The sequence below is a fragment of the Neoarius graeffei genome, chromosome 4 (assembly GCF_027579695.1).
Source record: "Neoarius graeffei isolate fNeoGra1 chromosome 4, fNeoGra1.pri, whole genome shotgun sequence".
NCBI lineage: Eukaryota > Metazoa > Chordata > Actinopteri > Siluriformes > Ariidae > Neoarius > Neoarius graeffei.
The window spans coordinates 98,595,687-98,615,939 of record NC_083572.1 but is presented as its reverse complement, the minus strand read 5'-3'; the positions used below and the strand labels follow the sequence as shown (position 1 = coordinate 98,615,939).

Here is a 20,253-nt window from a genome sequence, read left to right as displayed (position 1 = left end):
TGAAACATGCTTCCTCCGAGTCACTTCTTCGTCTTTGTCGTAAAGTTTTGGAGAGAGCTTTACAAAAGAAGGCAGTTGCGCATATGACATCATACATGTAGCGCCGCTGACCAATAAATTGCTGCGATCTAATGGCGGACAAGCTTTTAGTGAGTTTTGGAACAGAATTCAGACGCAAAAAAAAAAAATTCGAACCAATTTATTTTTTTTATTTATCAGTGAGCTTTACAACCTATTTGAGCATATGACGCACAGAAAACCTGGGATTTTATGATGTCATTTTTGTAAGATGAGCACTTTAATCTTTGTGGAGAGATATTTTTTTCTGCTCAGATTTTGTTAAATATGGTAAAGAGCTGTACTGTATACAGTACTGTGAAAACTCTCAGAGTGCTGGATCACAGTGTTCCTGACCAATCAATGAAAGAGTTGAGTTACAGTATGTCACAGTAAAAAAATGAAGTTGTGGCTTCAAACCAAGCTTTCAGAGTTGCTTGTTTTGTATGCATTACCTTAACCTTATTCCACCTGTGCTAAAACGTATGGTTATCGCTCTCGTCTCAAGGAACCGCTTTGTTGTTCGACCCTGCATTATGTTTGACCTCTGCTGCTGTCTCTGCGACTCTTCTCATCTGCCACTTCCCATGAAATGTTAATTTGTTCTTCCATGTTAACATATCGGTTTGCGTACAAACCCTTATTCAATCTCAGCAAGTGCTGCATGGCTTTTTTTTTCTTATAAAGCAATATACTTTCCACTCTCTTCACTTGCACTATGGAGTTTCCTTCTTCATGTCTAAGCATGGAGGAGTGGGTCGCTCTGTTTAATTCCACCTGCACAGATCTCTCAGATGCTGTTGCTCCTGTTTAAACGAGAAGCTAGAGCTCAGCCATGACTCTATAATCATATTCATAATGGCAGTTTTGGAGGAAAAGCTGAGCAGAAAAAGGAATGGAGATAAGCTTTAGATATCTGGTACAATTCGAAGGGATTGCTTAACTTAATATCAGCACTTAGGTGAAGAAGTAGTTTTTATATCTTTTCCAGAACCTTACATAAGCTCAAAGTCCTAATGTAGCACTTAAAGGGGAAGAAAGGGCAATATATAGAGTAAATATAACAATAAAACACACATTGACCAACCTTATTCAAGACTTACAAAAGTTTTTTGTTCTAAGGTTGGAAAGTTATAGTGTTTTGAAAGTAGCTCGAGCAAACTATTTCCGCAGTTTGAACAGCCCGCCATGATATTAATTTTATCCAATCAGAATGCACGTTCATTTTCTCTGCGTAACACTCATGACGTATGTATGTGCCCAGTTGTGTTGGCTCATTGAGGTTGGGAATAGCACGTGTGAATCGGAAAGTAGGATGAATTGTAAGTGATCGGCTACACAATGCCACAGTGTGTTGCTTTCGGGTGTAATAACAGGACCGATGGAAAGCATAATGATCCTCCAGACGTGTCTTTTCACTCGTTTCCGCTGAAAAACACCAAGCGAGTTCGAGCTTTCTTCTCTTCTTTCGTCATCACCGGAGTCGAGAGTACCTCTCCTAGGTTCAAACTGGTACCCTTCTAAGCCATAGCCTGCTTGCAGTGTGTCTTGCGGGATCTCTTCGTACGATTCGACAGAGCTGTCGCTTTCAGTTGATGTGCCCGATGCCATAATTACACGCTTCTCTCCTAGTGCAGTGGGTAGGGCTGACGTCACGGTCTTTTAAAAATGCCGACTCTTGTGCGGTTTAGCGTACCGACTATTATATTTACAATTACCAAGATATTTCGTTGTTTTCTAGTACATTAATTTGATAGAATACTTAAGAATACGTTACTTTGTCACATCAGCAACCATATATATTGCCCTTTCTTCCCCTTTAACATGGTTGTTGATGCTTGGCTTGATGTGATATTTGCATGATTTTTTTTTTTTTTTATTGTTTCTAAGACAATTGTATGGCTGTCATTCCTGATTTAATAGCTAACGCTTCTTTGTCACTTCAACAGTCCCAAACAGAAAGTGTCAAGGCTAAAATGTTCTTGACACATCTTTTCAAAGTGCTGCTCCTGCTCCTTCACAAGGCAGTGTAACACACAGTGTTGTAAAGTCACTAAACCTTGAGTCCGAGTCCAGTCTTGAGTCCCCAGTGTTCAAGTCCAAGTCATTAAAGAAAATTTCGAGTCGAGTCCACTATTGATCCGAGTCGAGTTTGAGAACAAGACTCCAACTGTACCATTTGACGGTGGCTGTTGCTGCCTTTATGTGAAACCGTCTCTGCTACTGTGTTGGAGAAACGTTACTGCTCGACTGCCCCATTTTAGTTAATAGGCTGCAGATAAAAAGCTTGTTCATTGCTCAGCAAGCCCTGCCCACTATCAACAGGGCAAATAACATGAGAGAAGGTTAACACTAGCGAGTTCATCAGTCAGCAAGCAAGCCCTGCTATTACAGGGCAATGAACATAGCGTGTCACTTACTTCTCTGGGTGTAGTCTTGCCAAATGACGATTGAAGTTCAAGGTTGTCCCCGTCGTCTCCTCAATAGTTCTTCTACATGTGGAACACATAGCAGTGCATTTTTTTCCCACTGCACGAGAAGTCTGTATAAGCAAAGCGGACAATCCTAGGGGCGTTCTCTCCAGGCATTTTAGTGCCATTAACGTTAGTTTGTTCCTGAACATGATGTATGAACAGGTGAATATGCATTCTCTTGCACAAAATTAGTATAAAAATAATGTAGATATAAATATCTTATGCCAAATTATTATGGCATGTTACAAAACAAAAGAAAAAAACTGAGTCCTCGTCTCCAATTTATGAGTCCGTATGCAGTTAATGCATGAGTCTGAGTCATCAGTGCTCAAGCCCAAATCAAGTCACAAGTCCTTAAAATTTGGGTACGAGTCGGACTTGAGTCCAAGTCCTGAAGTTGAGTACTACAAGCCTGATAACACACTCAAAGGAAAACGCTATCTGACTTCTTCCACATATATGAGCTCAGAGAAGACTATGATTGGCTAGTGTTGCTCTGACTGGCAAAGGAGAAAGTTTGTCATCCTGCCCTCCCAGAAAGCATGGCCAATTTTGCACCCTTGGACTCCCAGCCTTGATCAGTAGTGACACCATCAGGATTTGAACTGGGGCCATAGTTGATTCTGTATCACCCAAAATCATTTGTGTAAACATCTGACTTCAAAGTTCTTCAGAAATGGCACACGGATGTAAAAACATTGGCTTGGTCATCATGGACATATGTAGTTACGTTTTTTTCTTTCCCTTTTTCCAGTACTTTTTTTTCATATGAATATGCCTAATCTTTTATTCATTTTATTTATTTATTTATTTATTTATTTATTTGCCAGGCCATACTGTTATAAAATGGTGCCACAATTTAGAACCCTAACCCAGAGCCAACATTTTATTTTATTTTATTTTATTTTTTAACTCAAACACCCTCAGGTCTCAAATTTTTAATGAAAACTTTTTTTTTTCAATGAGATGTTTAATGAGAAAGTCTGATTTGTTCATTCACACTTCTGTGCACTGCTTTGGAAAGGAAAACCGTTATCTTTACCAGAGCAAGAGAACTGCATTCACAGCAGTTTTTAGAGTTTTTTTTTTGTAAATGTGGTGAAGGAATAAGAACGGCTGTTTCCAATTACTGTCAAATGGCTTCTTATTGTGAATTAGGTGCTTTGTGGCTACATTTAGGGACAAAAAAAGTACCAGATCATCTTGAATTAATATAGATATTTAGACACTGCCTAAAAGCGGAGCGCCTGATGAGTGTATGAGCAAAATATTTCCAAAGTGCATAAAATCAACCTGAATAGAATAATAATATAGTATATGAACCATCGAATTGTGTAGTGTCGTGTATTTCACATCAATAAACTGCTGCATTGTCCTGTGACAGTGATACCAGTAATGAGATACACATGGCAGTTACACATCCAGATTTATTCTTTTCTTTGACACCGCATACCATGCGCCAGAAACAACACCATGACATTTATTATGGTGTGACTCTGCTGGGCGCCTGGTGGACAGCAGTGAACCAGAGCTTTCACTTTACAGTGTTACTGGAGAGCAGTGTTGTAGTCGAGTCACTAAACCTCCAGTCCGAGTCCAGTCTCGAATCCCCAGTGTTCAAGTCCAAGTCAAGTCCAAGTCATGAAAGAAAATTTTGAGTTGAGTCCGAGTCAAGTCCACTATTGATCTGAGTTGAGTCCAAGACTCCAACCACACCATTTGACAGTGGCTGTTTTAGTGCCATTAACATTAGCTTGTTCCTGAACATGATGTATGAACAGGTGAGTGTGCTTCTCTTTATCAGGGAGTGTGAAGTATTCTGTCAGAGATGGTTGGGAGACAGATGTAAGTGCAGAAGGTGTGTTTATTAATGCAAGTGAAGATGGTAACAATCCAGAATGGCAGGCAAAATCATAAAACAGTGAAACAGGCAATAGGTCAAGCGAGGCACAAACAGGCTATCATAGACTCAGCAGAATCAAAAACAAGAAACAGAAAATCAGGGATCAGGAACCCAAATAAGGAAATAAGGCTCGGTAATGTGTCAGCAGCACAACTCAATACTTCACAAAGTGAGTGTGTTTTCATAGGCTTAATATAGGCATGCTGATGGCACCTTAATCCTGTGTAGGTGTGAGTTGTTTATGGCACATGCACGAGAGTCCACTTGGCATGCGCTGTCCAGAGCACGCCTGAGAATCTATCTGATGTGCATGCCAAGGCGCCCAGGTGTGAAACTCTTGCATGAAATTAGTATAAAAATGAATGTAGACTGTGTGCGATTTGCTGGGGGGGATGGTGGGGATCATCCCCCCCTCTGGTTTTTATCTCTGCTGAAAAAAAATCCTCGGGGACAACCCCGTCAATAAAACAAACAAACCAAAAAAAAAAGTTGACATGACAGGCATGTTGTGACAGTTTTCTATAGTCTACACCCACGTGCAATGAACCAGTGCTACAGGTGCCCTTTTCTGTTTGCTGTCCAAAGTGCCCTTTTCATAGGGACTGTTTTTTTTTTTTATATTTGTAAAAGATAAGTTAGCTCCATCAATATTCTCTACAATTTGACAATAATATATGAAATTATAGATTTATAAAATAACGTTTTTCTATGTAAATGCGGGCATCAATCCGTGACATCATGCATTCAGTGACCCTCCATGCAGAAAGCGCATGCAGGTGGTTGACAGTGGGAGACAGTGCGAGGAACGGCATGGTAAGGTCACACTGAAAGTCTCCTTTCATTTCTATCTGAACATGCAATATTGTGCAGCTTAGAACACAACAGTAAATGCGTAGGGTTGTTTATCATTTAATGAAGCCGCCTAGGCTATATTTAAACCGTTTGCTCCATCCATTTCATTAACGTGGCAGATTCGGAAACTTTAGTTTGAACGACGGCGTTAATAACATATTTTAGCAGCTTCGAAAACTTAAGGCTGAATGACGACGTCCACAACATATTCTATCAAGACTATTATGTTATAGTAGCTTGGGCTAGTTGAGTTAAAACATAGGGAAACGTTTTCTAAATAAGTGAAAGCCTGCATTATGCAAAGATGCCAAGGAAAGAGAGGATAAAGAAGCAGAAAGAGAAGGAGCTGCAGGAGGCAGCAAAAGGATCTCTGTCCAGTTGGGTCAGAAAGAAAACTACAGGTCAGACTAATCTTCACTTAGTGAAGATATCCATATTGAATACAGTGTTGTCATAGACATTTTCAAGAACATGGCAAACCGAAGACTGCTGCTTTGAAGAATACTGCAGCATTTAGATGGATCACACACACACACACACACACAGAATGTTCAGTTGCAATTGAAATTTAGTTTTGAATAAAATTAACTTGTGTGAAAAATTTGTTCCAAGTGCCCTTTTTTGAATGTTGAGCCCCTGCCCCTCCAAAGGTCTTTGCACGGCCCTGATGGTCTACATTGCACTCACTTTCAAAATGACCCGAAGTGGCAGCTTTGATGTTCACGAACGTCCCCAGCAAATAGATACATTGTAGATAATAGCAATATCTTTGCGTTCTATGCAGGGATGCAAACAGCGCGCCTTTTGGCGGATGCCACCTTTTTCACGGACAATTTTTTTTTTTTAGGGGAGGCGTTGGAGTGTTTGATTATAATTTCAAAGTAAATTCTGTATTAAAATTACTAAATAAGCAAATCCGTTACAGTCCATGAAACAGGAAGTATAAGGATGAGGAAAAAAAACAATTTAAATCGGAAAGCTGCGCACAATGTGAACTGCGTCATCAGAGCAAACTGTTCATTTAATATTCATGCATTTTAGTGATTTTCGAGTCACTGTCCATTTAATCCGGAGGGAGAGAAACATCACAGCAACGCGACAAGCAATGCGAACTTTGTTGTGTTAGTGTTCGTGTATTTAGTCAGAGAGATAGGAAGATGAATTTACTATCTCTGGTTTAGTGTTCGTTTTCATTTAGTGTTTTTCATTTGATATCATCGGATGTTATTGAGCTGTTAGCCTATTGTTACCTTAATTTTGTGACGTTTCATGATAAAAAAAAATCCCCCCTTCTGTTTTTTTGACAAATCGCACCCTGAATGTAGATATAAATATCTTATGCCAAATTATTATGGCATGTTACAAAAAATAAAGAAAAAATCCGAGCCCTCGTCTCCAATTTATGAGTCAGAGTGCAGTTAATGTACGAGTCCAAGTCCGAGTCATCAGTGGTCAAGTCCAAGTCAAGTCACGAGTCCTTAAAATTAGGGCACAAGTCGGACTTGAGTCTGAGTCCTGGACTCAAGTACTACAAGCCTGCTGTAGAGTTACAATTAAATATCAAACTTGATAAGTTGTCTGGTTACATCTGTCCTGCTCGCAGCATACAGCTGCAGACTACAACACGTGCACCAGCCTTTAGCACTAATTACCATGCACCTGTTCCTGATTAGGTGCAATCACAGCGCATATATTTAAGGACTCTCAGTAACACACAGACTTGGTGAAGCATACGCTCTGTACCCTGCGTCTAACATTACCAAGCCTTGTATTTTGTATTACTTTTCTGGTTTTGACCCTGTTTGTGGTTTTGGATTGTGAGTATTCTATTATCTCTGATATCCTGTCTGTGCCTCGCTCAACCACCGCTTATTGTATGACTCTGCCTTTGTCTCCATTTTGAATCAGTTTCCTGGGAAGTTTGGAATAAAACTCTTCCTGCACTTACACCCATCTCTTGCCTTTACATGACAGAAAAAGTAAACTTTCCAACAAGCTAGTGGACTAATAAAACTGTTTTAAGTTTTATATGAAACTGTCATGAATATTTTCTGTAGGATGTATTAGTAAATAATTCCAAGTCATTTTTGAAAAAGCAAATTAAAAATAAGCACTGGATAAAAACCCATGTGTCTTATGGAAATAAAGATACAAATTTCATTGTTTGGTGGTCAGGTGTTTTTGAGATACGTTGCCTTGCGCTTACGATTGGGTTCCCTCTGGTGGTACACATATGTAATTTGTATGGATGTTGTATGGTCAAAGCCATCAAAAATCAGGTTGATGGGGTTACCATATTCTCTTAAGTATGGGGTTCTGCTCTGCGCAAATCTAAATGTCTCACGATTAAAAGACAAGGCAATGTTTCACTTTCCAGTATTCACTATTCAGTATTTCTGATTCATGTTTTTAGCTGACAGGAGTGGAACCTGCTCCTGTCGTAGCCTATCCCCCTCAAGGTTTGACATGTTGTGCATTCTGAGATGTTTTTCTGCTCACCATGGTTGTAAAGAGTAGTTGAGTTACGGTACTGTAGCTCCTGTCAGCTTGTACCAGTCTGGTCACTCTCCTCTAATCTCCTTCATCAACAAGGCCCAAGTAGAACTGCTTCTTGTTCTTCCAGACCAATTTGTTTGAGCTACTTCATCGAAATTCACATAAAAACTGAAATGTATTTCTTCTTTCCACAGATGGACTTTTAGGACCCAGGGGTCTCATGGAAGCAACAGAGATGTGCACACAAGAGTGCCTAGTCCTTGGCCACTCAGATAACTGCTGGATGCCACCCAAATCGCCCACTTCATCCTACGGAGGCAGCCAGAACGAGTGGACGAAAGACAAACTGCTGAATGGTCACACGCTAAACCGCGGCTGGAAGAACAGCCACGAGCACTTCGGAGACAGGAAATCTTTCGGCATAGGAGGAGTCGGAGTCAGCGGCCACATAACCGACATCCCATTGGCCAGTTTGAAATCCTATCAGGCTTCTTCTGGCACTGAAAACCCAAAGGAGCAGCAGCTTTAAGAGCATTTACTCCATAACTGCTATTTCTCTATGATTTCTCTGAAAAAAGAAAGAAAAAGATTATTTTCTTTCACATTTGTTCATTTTTCGTCCTTTGATTAGATGGATGCTAATGCTGTGTGATAGTCAGACGTACAGATTAGACAAAAAGTGCTTATTTACCGTTACTATGCGAAATCGAACTTTGCACGGAGATGTCTCAAGACTTTTGTTCTGAAGATGTTAAAGAAAAAAATGTCTGGGATTTAATGCAAATTCTCATATTCAAAAAAAAAAAAAAACAAGCAAAAAATGAAAAAACACAACAACAATAACAAAAAAAAAGAAGAGGAAGAAGTGTAGGACAGAGACTGGAGATGTTCCTAAGAGAGATGGAAATGACATGGAACTTTTGCTGTGTGTACCAGTTTTAAAAATGATAATATGGCTGACCAATATACAGTAAACCAATATTGTGATGTGGTTGTTTATTGAGCTGTTTTTGGAACTTTATTAATCTAAAACATCAAAGAAAAATGGAGAAAGCTTTGTGCTAATACACCGTTAGTGGAAACCTCGTTTTAGTCTCGTCATCAGTGGCGTGTCTGTAAATATCAATTAAATACTAACCAATTTTATGTACTTGTAATACTCACATGGGTTAGATTAATGACGATGGCAGTTGTCATTTATTTTTAATTTATCAGAAATCAATCCCGGGATTCCACTGATGATTTTAATCTGCCCTCATTAACTTCCCCTGGATGCAGCGAGCATAATACAGCAATGACTCACTTTCCTCAAGAATCTGTCCAGTCACATTGACCTGCTAACTAGCTAACGGACTAAAGTATCAAACCGTTTCTGATCAGCTGTTATCAGGCTCTGGCTATGATAATGGGTTACGACTTAGTGACATGCCACTCAAAATTTTAAAACTGCAAGGAGAGCTTTAAATATGGGTTATAATTAATAGTTATAGTACCCTGGTATATACATTATAAGGAGGAGACCACAGTGAAAACCGTAAAAATTTGGCGTCATGTGTGGAACCTGGACACTAAATTTCTGAGCCAAAAGATTTACAAAAATAGTCATAGTCATGATTTATCATAGGGAAATAATAATATAAGAATTCTTCTTAAAGGTAGACTGCCTTTCAGATTTTTCAACTGTAGGTCATAAAAAGAATTTTCCCTGACAACCAATTATTTTTGTTTAGTGGACCGAAAGCTACTGAATTTGAATCACAGACATAATTTTATTATTATTATTTTTTAAATAGAACAATTAATGAATTTAGGGCCACATGGCCCTAAATTCTCTGCTGTTTTTTCCTGCTTCACCATGACCCAATTCAAGATACTACGCCATGCATCATGTGATGGGCTTTCCCCATTCGCGCAAGGCATTGTGGGATACAAATTTGAAACAGGAGAGAAAGATGGAGGATGTGAGTGTGCGAATGAAATGTGAAAGACTGACTACAGTAACAGAAAGCTAGAAAAAAATATGTTATGTTATATATGAAGGAAAGGAAACACAGGACCAAACTAATAAATATTGGCGGTCAGTGAGCACATTGGTGTGATCAGCTATTTGTTTAGTGACAGAATGATGGAACTGTCAGTGAATGGTCAAAGGTAAACCTGTAGATGGCAGTAATGCAACACTTTGGATGCCAGCTGCTATAAAACCCAAAAGAAGAAGTAGAAGAAGAAGGTAAACCTGTGCATGCATACACACACGGACTTCCTCTATTTGCTTGACTGCGTGAAGCGAGCGATTTCATGCACATTATTTGCTTTAATCCCTTCAAATGAAATAACTTCCCAGCCACAGAATGGCCTGATATTTTGTGAGATATTACAGAAATAAACATATATCACAATGACCAAATTTCAGAGGGAACTAAATTTCACCAATTTTATGAAATCAAAAGGCCATCTAGCTTTAATAGAGAAAGAAAATAATTTCAAATATCATGCAGAAAGAAAAAAGAATGCATAAATTGGCTCCCAGGAAAAACTATTGGAGACAGAGTAGGGATAACACATTAAAATATACCCTATAAGGCTGTTATTTAACCTCAGAAATTAAAAAAAAAAAAACATAATAATTACTTTCTTCATAAAATATTATTGAATTGAAACTACAAGAGTCACTGGTGCGTAACGTGTGTAACATGGTTGTAATTTTGTCAGACAGACTACGAGTTTCACCTACCTTGCCTCCATGACATGTATCCCGGATGTCTCGCGCAGTTACATCACATGAGTGTGTCGGGAGATCCCTATGATCTCGTTAGCTCAGTCTTAACACTTCCGAGTAGGAATTAACGGGCACCTGTTTCACATGTAACAGTTGGATGGAGGGTTACGACTGTACATTTAAATCCAAATAAAAGACAAATTTATCTGAATTGTTTGCCAAAAAATTTGATAGCAGTCAGATTTGTATCTATTTAATACACATATATCTGGCTTTTATTTAATTTTAAAAATAGCCTTTTAAACACTATCTGAATGGTTGTAACTTGGATAGACAGAGGATGTTATGTGCGTGATGTGATTGTTGATCGGCGCTCACGTGGATTTGGGAAGAGTTTCAAAGAAAATATTTTTCTGTGTTTAACTTCGAGTTTAAGCCTTTCCATCAGTACAAGAGAGTAAAATTTTAATTTTATCTTATTAGAGTGACATTGGATTGAAATACCAGCACCAATTTTGTCACAAAATGGGTCTCCTAAACAGCGCATTATTTGACAAAGACATTGATTTTTTTTTTTAATCCAGCAAGATATCTTGCTCATTTTATCAATACTATCTAACAGACATATAATGACCACAAAAAAAAAAAAAAAAAAAATATATATATATATATATATATTTTTTTTTATTTGTATTTATTCTCACTCATGCTACACAACCACAAATCTGGCATATGGCATTTGTAACCCATCCATCCATTATCTGTAGCCGCTTGTCCTGTTCTACAGGGTCGCAAGCAAGCTGGAGCCTATCCCAGCTGACTATGGGTGAGAGGCGGGGTACACCCTGGACAAGTCGCCAGGTCATCGCAGGGCTGACACATAGACACAGACAACCATTCACACCTATGGTCAATTTAGAGCCACCAATTAGCCTAACCTGCATGTCTTTGGACTGTGGGGGAAACTGGAGCGCCCGGAGGAAACCCACGCGGACACGGGGAGAACATGCAAACTCCGCACAGAAAGGCCCTCGTCGGCCACTGGGCTCAAACCCAGAACCTTCTTGCTGTGAGGCGACAGTGCTAACCACTACACCACTGTGCCGCCTGCATTTGTAACCCCTTATCATCAAAAGAGCCTTTGGAGATCTTAAGTTTGGAGATCTTAAGCCAAACACCTATTATTACGTACCTTTAATCTTGGTGCCAAGGGAGATTCAGTTCAGGCAACAGGTGAAGTGTATGAGGGGAAGATGATGGGGCATTTTAAACAGAATTGGAACACAGCAAAGGGGTTGGTTTTAGGGGGGTTTTTTTTGTTTGTTTGTTTGTTTGTTTGTTTGTTTTTTTCCAGTGGGAAATATGCATTTACTTATTTCCTCTTTGTGTCTGTATAGAATGACAACTGTATATCGCTCACTCACTCACACACACACACACACACACACTTCTCTCCCACTATCTATACAAAATCAAAAATCTGTATGTATAAATAAAACCACATGATGTTACTCATACAATTTCACAATTTGCATTTACTTAACAAACATATTTTTTCAAAACTATTTTCTATTATTATATTATTGTAATCACTCAGTTTATACTTACAGAAGTGAAAAAAAACAAAAAAAAACAACCAAACAAACAAAAAAACATGATGTCTTAAAGAAATCAACACAATGTTACAATTCAACAGCAATATATTTGTAAATGTTTTATTTCAATATTGGTCACTAATGTAATGAGAAATTCAACCTGTGCTTAAAATCCAAAATAGAACATACAGCCTCTAAAAAGTATTATTATTATTATTATTATTATTATTATTATTATTATTATTATTTTGTTTTTCTTAAATACCTTCTTATATATGAATGTTATTTTCAATCTGCAGAATTGTGTGTAATTTTGAGTTTCATGTGCTGTGCCTTCGTAAAACAACAACAGCAAAACTGTCAAATTGTAGTTTGAAATCTGTTTTAATCTCACAAAAGTTAAAGAATTTGAGTACAATTTGACAATGTATGTGTTTTCTACATATCCAGAAAAAAATCAACCTGAACAATGGCAAACATGGACAATAAATAACGACATACATTAAGAAGCATGTTCCAAAAAAATGCTTTCTGATTATTTTTTAATTTTAATATCTCACTTCCTTTTTGTAAGGCATGAACAGCACGTGAAAATGAGAAACAGCTTTAATGAGACAAAATTATTTCTCATGGTGTTTTTTTTTTAAGTTCAGTTAATTTGTAGAGTTAATTTTGTACACACTGAATGTCGTGTTCATTTTGTACAGCACTTCCATATTTTATGTCCCAATATGAAAGCATAAAAACAGAAAGAAAAAAAAAAGAGCGAGGGGATGGTATGTATTGCTTTGAGCCAGTGTGTGTGGTTAGGGGATGTGTGAAATTATCTTGATATTATTCTATTACTGCGTGTTGCCGCTCTACACGTATACAGCTACTGCAATAAATGGGTCAAATTTGTGCACGTATGTGACTTGTGCAATTTATCACCATAATTCACTTTTACATCACACTTTACATTATGCTCTGATTATTACTTGGCTTGAATAGTTGTGAAGCTGCAAGTTTGGTCCAGTTAGTTCCTCAGGTGGTCACCAGAGGGAAACACCCTTCTGGCAAAGGTGCATCGAGACTTAATGTGTTCCCGTGTGGTTTGTTAATTGTACTGGATTTCGACCAAGCATTTAAAATTGTGTTTTGAGTTCAGTTCCATTAGTCTTGCTTGCTCTTAATCTAAAAACATAGGTGGGAAATCCAAAACACTGCTTCAGATCCTTTCACCTAGATTTTTTTACTTTTCTATCTCCATGCCCAGTATTTTAAATCAAGATCAGAAGTAAAGCTTTCTTTCAATAATCTTTTTGTTTGTTTGTTTGTTTGTTTGTTTGTTTTGTTCTCCAAAGCCCCTTTGATCCCTGTATTTATGTGTTCTTGTGGATAGATTGCATGAATCCAGCTTGATTTTGACACGGTTTTGTCATGGCCAACAAATTTCCAGTGCCAGGCTTGAACATGACCATCAGGAATGACTAACGGGCCTTACAGTGGGATATAATTGGAAAAGAGTGATGTGCAAGACGACAAAAAGTCGAGCATGTCAGATTTTTTTTCACCTCGTTTGACAACTCCTACAACATGTTCCTTGATTGCCATGATTAACAATTTCTTGACCCTCCTCCCCGATGACATGCAACAATGTGAACAATGATTGGTCGATGTCAAACTTGTAGTGTTACCAGTCTACCAACAAGACACAGAAGAATGTATGGCACTATAATTGACTAATCTGACCACGTGACCATTGGGAAAGCCAAAAATATACTGTAGTCTGATGCTGGCATACCAGTCGTAACATAGGCTTGGGTCATCACCTACATTTCACCACTGAAATAGTCAAAGATGCTATACCATTGTTGTACCCATTCAAGTCCCTGCCATTCAGGGTCAGCAAGAACATCTGTACTCCAGGAACCAGTCCAGTCCAGAGATAAAACTAAGTAAACACAGAAATGCTAATTGCCCCTTTCCAGATATGACTTTCTGATGCTTAGCAAGCATCTGTGAAAATGGGGAATGGCCATTTATATAAATTATCCATAACTGCTTATCCTGGGCAGGGTCACAGGCAAGCTGGAGCTGATCCCAGCTGACTATGGGCAAGAGGTGGGGTACACCCTGGACAAGTCACCAGATCATTGCAGGGCTGACACATGGAGACAGACAACCATTCACACGGTCAAGTTTGAGCCACTGATTAACCTAACCTACATGTCTTTGGACTATGGGGGGAACTGGATCAAACTCACACAGACAACATATAAACTCCACACAGAAGGGTCCCTGTTGGCCACTGGGCTTGAACCCAGAACCTTCTTGCTGTGAGGCAACAGTTCTAACCACTACACCACCATGCCGCCCCCATTGACATGGTATTTTGAAAGAAAGAAACCACTTCCTCTGAGAACAGATCATGGATACCAACCACTGGCTGCTCCCATGTGTCCCCAACCACAAATGAACCCATGCATTTGGAAATGTGCATGACTGCAAAACCAGATGGAACACAGATTTGGTGAAATGTGTTGCGGCTATTGCCATAGGTACTGTTGTAAATGTTATAAGGTTTCCTACCACTTTCTTGCTACAGTATTTTGAAATGTTAACTGTGTCTTTTCGCAATACCACCTAAGTATAGAAAACCATCTGTACCAAGTTGGATCATGTAATGCCAACCAGCTGGTTCTTTTTTTCTGAGAAATAAATTAAAAGAGACCTGGTATCCTCACTAGTTAAATTTGAGTATGTGCCAAGATGTTTGAATTATGCAAGAGGTTTAATCGCTTTCTACAATATTGGCAGTGTTCTGGTGTTCTTTAAATCTTTCTATGACCATAGACTTCATGTCCAAGCACCTTGCTAAAAAAAAAGACCATATTCAAACATGCCAAATTTGAGAAATTCCAAATTGTCACAACCACAACATTTCGAGTAGATAGAATGTTTGCGTAATTTGGCTATTTACGACAGATTGCTTTTATTGCCAAGCTATGAAATATGCCACCTAGTTCAACTGTACTTCTGAGGCAAATAATAAAAATGTACATCTCAGGTTGTGCACCATTTCTACCACAATCCTCCTCCTTGCATGTACAGTATGACTTTCCTTTTCATTGTTCTCGTGGATGCATTATACAAGTATGTGGAAGTGATTCAATAAAATCCATTCATTATACTCATATGTTCTTTCTCTGAAAGAGTGGACATAATAAAAACTAGATAGAGACTGTGACTAAAGTCTTGTAACAGCGCTAGCTGTTACAAACCAGGACGTCTGGTCACCATATCCTATAGATCCGGAATGGTAAGAGATAATGTTGCGTAGTGAGGAAAATTTGTGTCCTGCTGCCCTGAACAAAATAAATAAATAAATAAATAAATAAATAAATAATGCAAAAAAAGATTGAAAAAATCATGAAAATTGACAGAGATATAAGTGATTGAAAAAAAAATCCCATTTTTCATGTATCATTCCGGTTCAGTGATCCAGATCAGCACCAAAAGTCAGAGCAATGTAATTCAGCACAGAGATATTCTTCATTTGAATTTTGGTGATGATTGGTTGAAAACTGAGGGAGAAATAGCATCCTAAAAAATGTTAGGTTAATAATGAGAAGAAAAATTTCATAGAAACTGTGACTAAAGTTACAGTAATTTGCAGTAGCTGATCTTTGTCAATTGAAGGTCAAGAAAAAGTTGTGCTCTGCTGCCCTGAACAAAATAATAATAAAAAAAGATTGAAAAAAATCATGAAAATCGACAGAGTTATAAGTGATTGAAATAAAGCCTGTTTTTCATTAATAATTCTGGATCAGTGATCCAGATCAGCACCAAAAGGCAGAGCAATGTAATTCAACCCAGAGGTATTCTTCATGTAAAATTTGATTGGTTGAAAACTGAGGGAGAAATAGCATCCTAAAAAAGTTATGCGAAGAATAAGAATAAGAATAATAACATAGAAAGATCCTGAGTGAGAGTAACAATTTGTGCCAGCGCTGCTAGCACAAATTAACAAACTGTTGACTCTCAAACTAGATAGGAAGAGTGGATGCACTGGCTAGACTGACCTAACAAATTTCTGGACTGACTATTCAGCAAGCTCTATCATGTAATCTCTGTCAGGTCTTGTTTCTGAAATCTGATGCCCTTTGAGAGATTTTATCTGCTTGTTGGAAGAGACAAGTTATCTCTTCACCAGAAGAAAATTCCCTCATAAAAATGTTCCCTAAGGAAAGTTTTGGTGACCCACCAAATATCCAAGCATGTGCTGCTCCTTTTGCGATTTGTGTTTCAAGTAAAGCATTTTAAGTATATCCTCAAGGGGCTGTTTCATTCATTATTTATTAATTAATCCCTTTCCAATTTTCCTGGTGGGGGTTGTCGTGACAACCAGCTGAGAATGTCAGTCTTGATTTCTCCATCACTAGCCACAAATTCCAGCTCCTCGTGAGGATCCTCTGATGTTCCCAAGCCAACTGTGAAGATTATATCTAGCAGGTTGTGTCTGCCTGCGGTATCCATTCAGTAGGATGTTCCTGATACAGCTCTACCAGGAGCTAAGGGGCTCTTTGTGAGATGCCCAAACCACTACAACTCTGTCCTCTGAATTTGGTTCAGCAGTTGCTTGAGGTTCTTCCAGATTGTCAAGCTCTGGAGCTTTCATGAAGAGTAGGTACAGCAACCTTGCAGAGGAAACTTTTTTTTTTCCCCACCAGTACTCACTACCTTGACCATGAGTTGGCCTAGTGGTTAGCATGTCTGCCTCTTGACCAGGTGATCGTGAGTTCTACTTGTGGTTGGGTCATACCAAATACCATCATAAAAATGGTACCAACTACCATCTGGCAAGGCATGCTGCAATACAGATGCGAGTGGGGAAGTCAAACTCTTGTGGTTACCAGAGGACTAGCCCCCCACTGTAACCCAAGCTGTATATGGTAGGCGAGAGGCCGAGGGCTACTGAAACAGAGATTGGCGCTGCACCCATACGCCTTAAAAGAATTAGTTAGTACTGGGACAGGAGACTGTCTGGGAAGACCAGATTCTGGTGTGAGATGGACTTTGACACACTACCTTATTATTTTGGTCACTCTACTTCACCCATTACCCAGTCCAAAATAAGACTAGCTCAAATTACTTTATACATTACTGTATTTCATTACTTCCTGCACCAAACACCATGATTCACCAGTATTATCTACAAAAATAAAACCCACCAACAAAAAAACAGTGATGTTTTCCAGCAAGAAATGCAATTCCTCAAGAACGGCCAACATTTTCCAATGCGCACACACCAATTAAAGATATCTGGTATCCAGTGTTGTGCATCAAATAAAAGGAGTAATGAGATTATACCTTTATCAGCTCCTTTTAATGACTTTTAAAGAGAGCACAAAGAAAATAAAAGGAAACATGAAAGCACATTGATCATTAAGGACTTAGAAATATGTCAAATAATGGCCACACAATTACACACATGCACCGGACGTAACTACATGGCCTGACCTGAAATGGATTTGTTTTGCTTTCTTGTTTTGCCCACCAGGTTACAACACATATCCACAGTAAGTGTACAATATGGAGTGGACAGGAATCACAGTGGATTACACACATCTGCCAAATAAGAATACAAACAACCATAATTATGGGAGCGCTCAGCACTTTGTATATTTAAAAAGAAAAACAGCAAAGGAGATTAGACATTTGTGTCAGCAGCATTTCTGCAAAATGCCTAGCCCATGAAATAGAGAGATAATAAACATATTAGGCATGTCAGATAGCTAAAGAGTAATAGTGCTTAACAGAGCATAGAGCCTGACTGACTAACCAGATATTTGTTGTGCTCTACAACAAACAATCACTTGAGGGATAAAATCATTGCAACCTTTATCCATATCAAAGGCATTGAAATGTAGAAATTGCTTAATTACATAGAACAGAGCATTATGTAAATGTCCATTTCTCATTTATGTTCAGTGCAAACTGAGAAGAAAAAAAAAAAGATGCAACTATGAATGAATGAAAAGGACAAAAGAACCATTATCCACATACATTTATTCATCAGAACACCAAATACTATGTACTTCTTGACTGAGTGGGAGGGCCGGATGGGAAAATATTTGGCTCAAAGTCATGCCGTATGGTCATACTGTACAAATGACCAAGAGCCAAATATTTTCCTGTCCGGCCCTACCTAAATCAGTCAATAAGCATTTTATCAAATGACCTTTTTGAACTAAGATACACAGTGGAAAACAATGAACAATGGTGTTTTCATGTTGTTGTCCTTGCGGCACAGTGGTGTAGTGGTTAGCACTGTTGCCTCACAGCAAGAAGTTTCTGGGTTCAAGCCCAGCAGCCAACAGGGGCCTTTCTGCATGGAGTTTGCACACAGAGTTTCCCCCACAGTCCAAAGACATGGTTAGGTTAACATGAGGCAAACATGGCCTGAGGTTGGGCTGAAGTGCCCTTCAGCAAGGCACCTGACCCCCAACTGCTCCCCGGGTGCTGTAGCATAGCTGCCCATTACTCTGGGTTTGTGTGTGTGCATGAGTGTGTTCACTGCTTCATATGGGTTAAATGCAGAGGATGAATTTCACTGTGCTTGAGTGTGCATGTGACAAATAAAAGCTTCTTCTTCTTCTTTCTTTGCTCAAAAGGAGGTTTTTTTTTCATTTTCTTCAACAATTTCAGCTTGTTCCATTAGGTCTGTGTCTGATAAATCATCTGGATAATAAAATTCACTTTCACTGTACTCAGTTGTGTCACTCATTTTTTCAAAATAACAATTCAGAGCAAAAGGAAAATGGCGGAAGTGAGGGAAACAGGTCTGGGGCTTAGGGTTGCCACCTGTGTCTGACAAAAATCCTGGACATTTCGACCATCCAGTCGACCTTTTTGCTTGTAAGCAACGGCGCCCTTCACACATCTAACCCAAGACAAAAATCGCCCTTCTACGCTGAAACTGTATTGCTCTAATTAGTAAAAATGACGCTTTTGCTAGTTATTTGTTTAGTTAATTGCTTTACATAAAATAGCAGGTCTTCAGTAGCCTGGCAAGCCAGACTAAATGTGAATATTTAGTCTGGCCTCGATCCGTAGACATTTCCGAAGCGGGTAGGAGGAACAACCCGCTGTCTTTCAAACTGTCTCTGTGCGTATAGGCCAACGCTCTGACCAATCAGCGCAACAGTGACTGTGACGTAGTCAGAGCGACAGAAAGCAGTGGGGGAGGCCTTGAAATAAATAATTTTTCAAAATGCGTATTAATTAATAAACAGGTTATAGATATTAAGAAGTTTGGAGATAATGACCACAAGTTTGGAGTCTGTACCACATACATAACATACACTCATTTTTTTTTCCCCAAGTGTTTTTCAAGGGTTTGCTTAAACTGTTTTTGAGAGTTTTTATTTAGTGGTGTTTGGTGAAATAATTTCCCTTAAATTTAAAATAACGGGAAAATAAGAAACAATCAAAAAGTAATGTTTCAAAGCTGTTTATTAATTCTTCGTACTGCACAAACTAGCCCCATCCTTTTGGCTACGAGCGGAGCCAGCTGGTAGATCAGACTTTTGCCATAGCCGGTCGGCAAAACAGCGAAAACGTCCTTCTTGAAAAGGAATTAGCGGAGAGCCTCTTCCTGCTCATGTTTCAACGAAAACTCCAAGTCTAATTCTTCTAAAACTGATTCCAAAGCGGAGTCAAACGCGCGCTGTTCACTAGCCGTAGCCATCTTTCCTGCTGCGCTTTCTCCAGCGCCGCGCAGCTTTGTCGTCACTCCTGCAAAAGGCCGCCCAAAGAATCCAAACAAAAACCTTGCGTTGTGATTGGCGGGCACGATTTGATGCCCGGAGTGTTTTTGTTTACATGGTGCGAGGCTAGACCCATTCGCTAGGCAAAAATATTTTTGGCCGCTAGGCGGGTGGGTCTAGTTTACTAGGCTAGGTCTTCAGTATTTTGGTTTATTTCCAACAGTTTTTGGTTGTGGACACCTGGGGGCAGTAGTGGGCACAGGTAAAAGGGAAATACATAATTAAGCTCTGTTTGTTTGCTTATGTGGAATAAAAATAAATAATCTAATTTTTCATTGTATCTAAGAATACCTGAATGTAACAATGTAAGGCGTAGTGTCAAACAGCTTACCTGATTGCTTAGAGT

General features: G+C 38.9%; 1 protein-coding gene across 2 annotated transcripts in view; it reads left to right on the top strand.

The window, feature by feature from the left end:
• Positions 1–8,496, top strand: part of LOC132885395 (protocadherin-9) — a 545,816-nt gene extending 537,320 nt beyond the window's left edge. For both annotated transcript variants that reach the window (XM_060920042.1, XM_060920041.1), the window contains one exon: positions 7,977–8,496. In XM_060920042.1, the coding sequence (XP_060776025.1) occupies positions 7,977–8,311 (335 nt within the window). In that variant the 3' untranslated portion in view covers positions 8,312–8,496. The remainder of the gene's footprint in view (positions 1–7,976) is intronic.
• Positions 8,497–20,253: the final 11,757 nt, after the last annotated feature.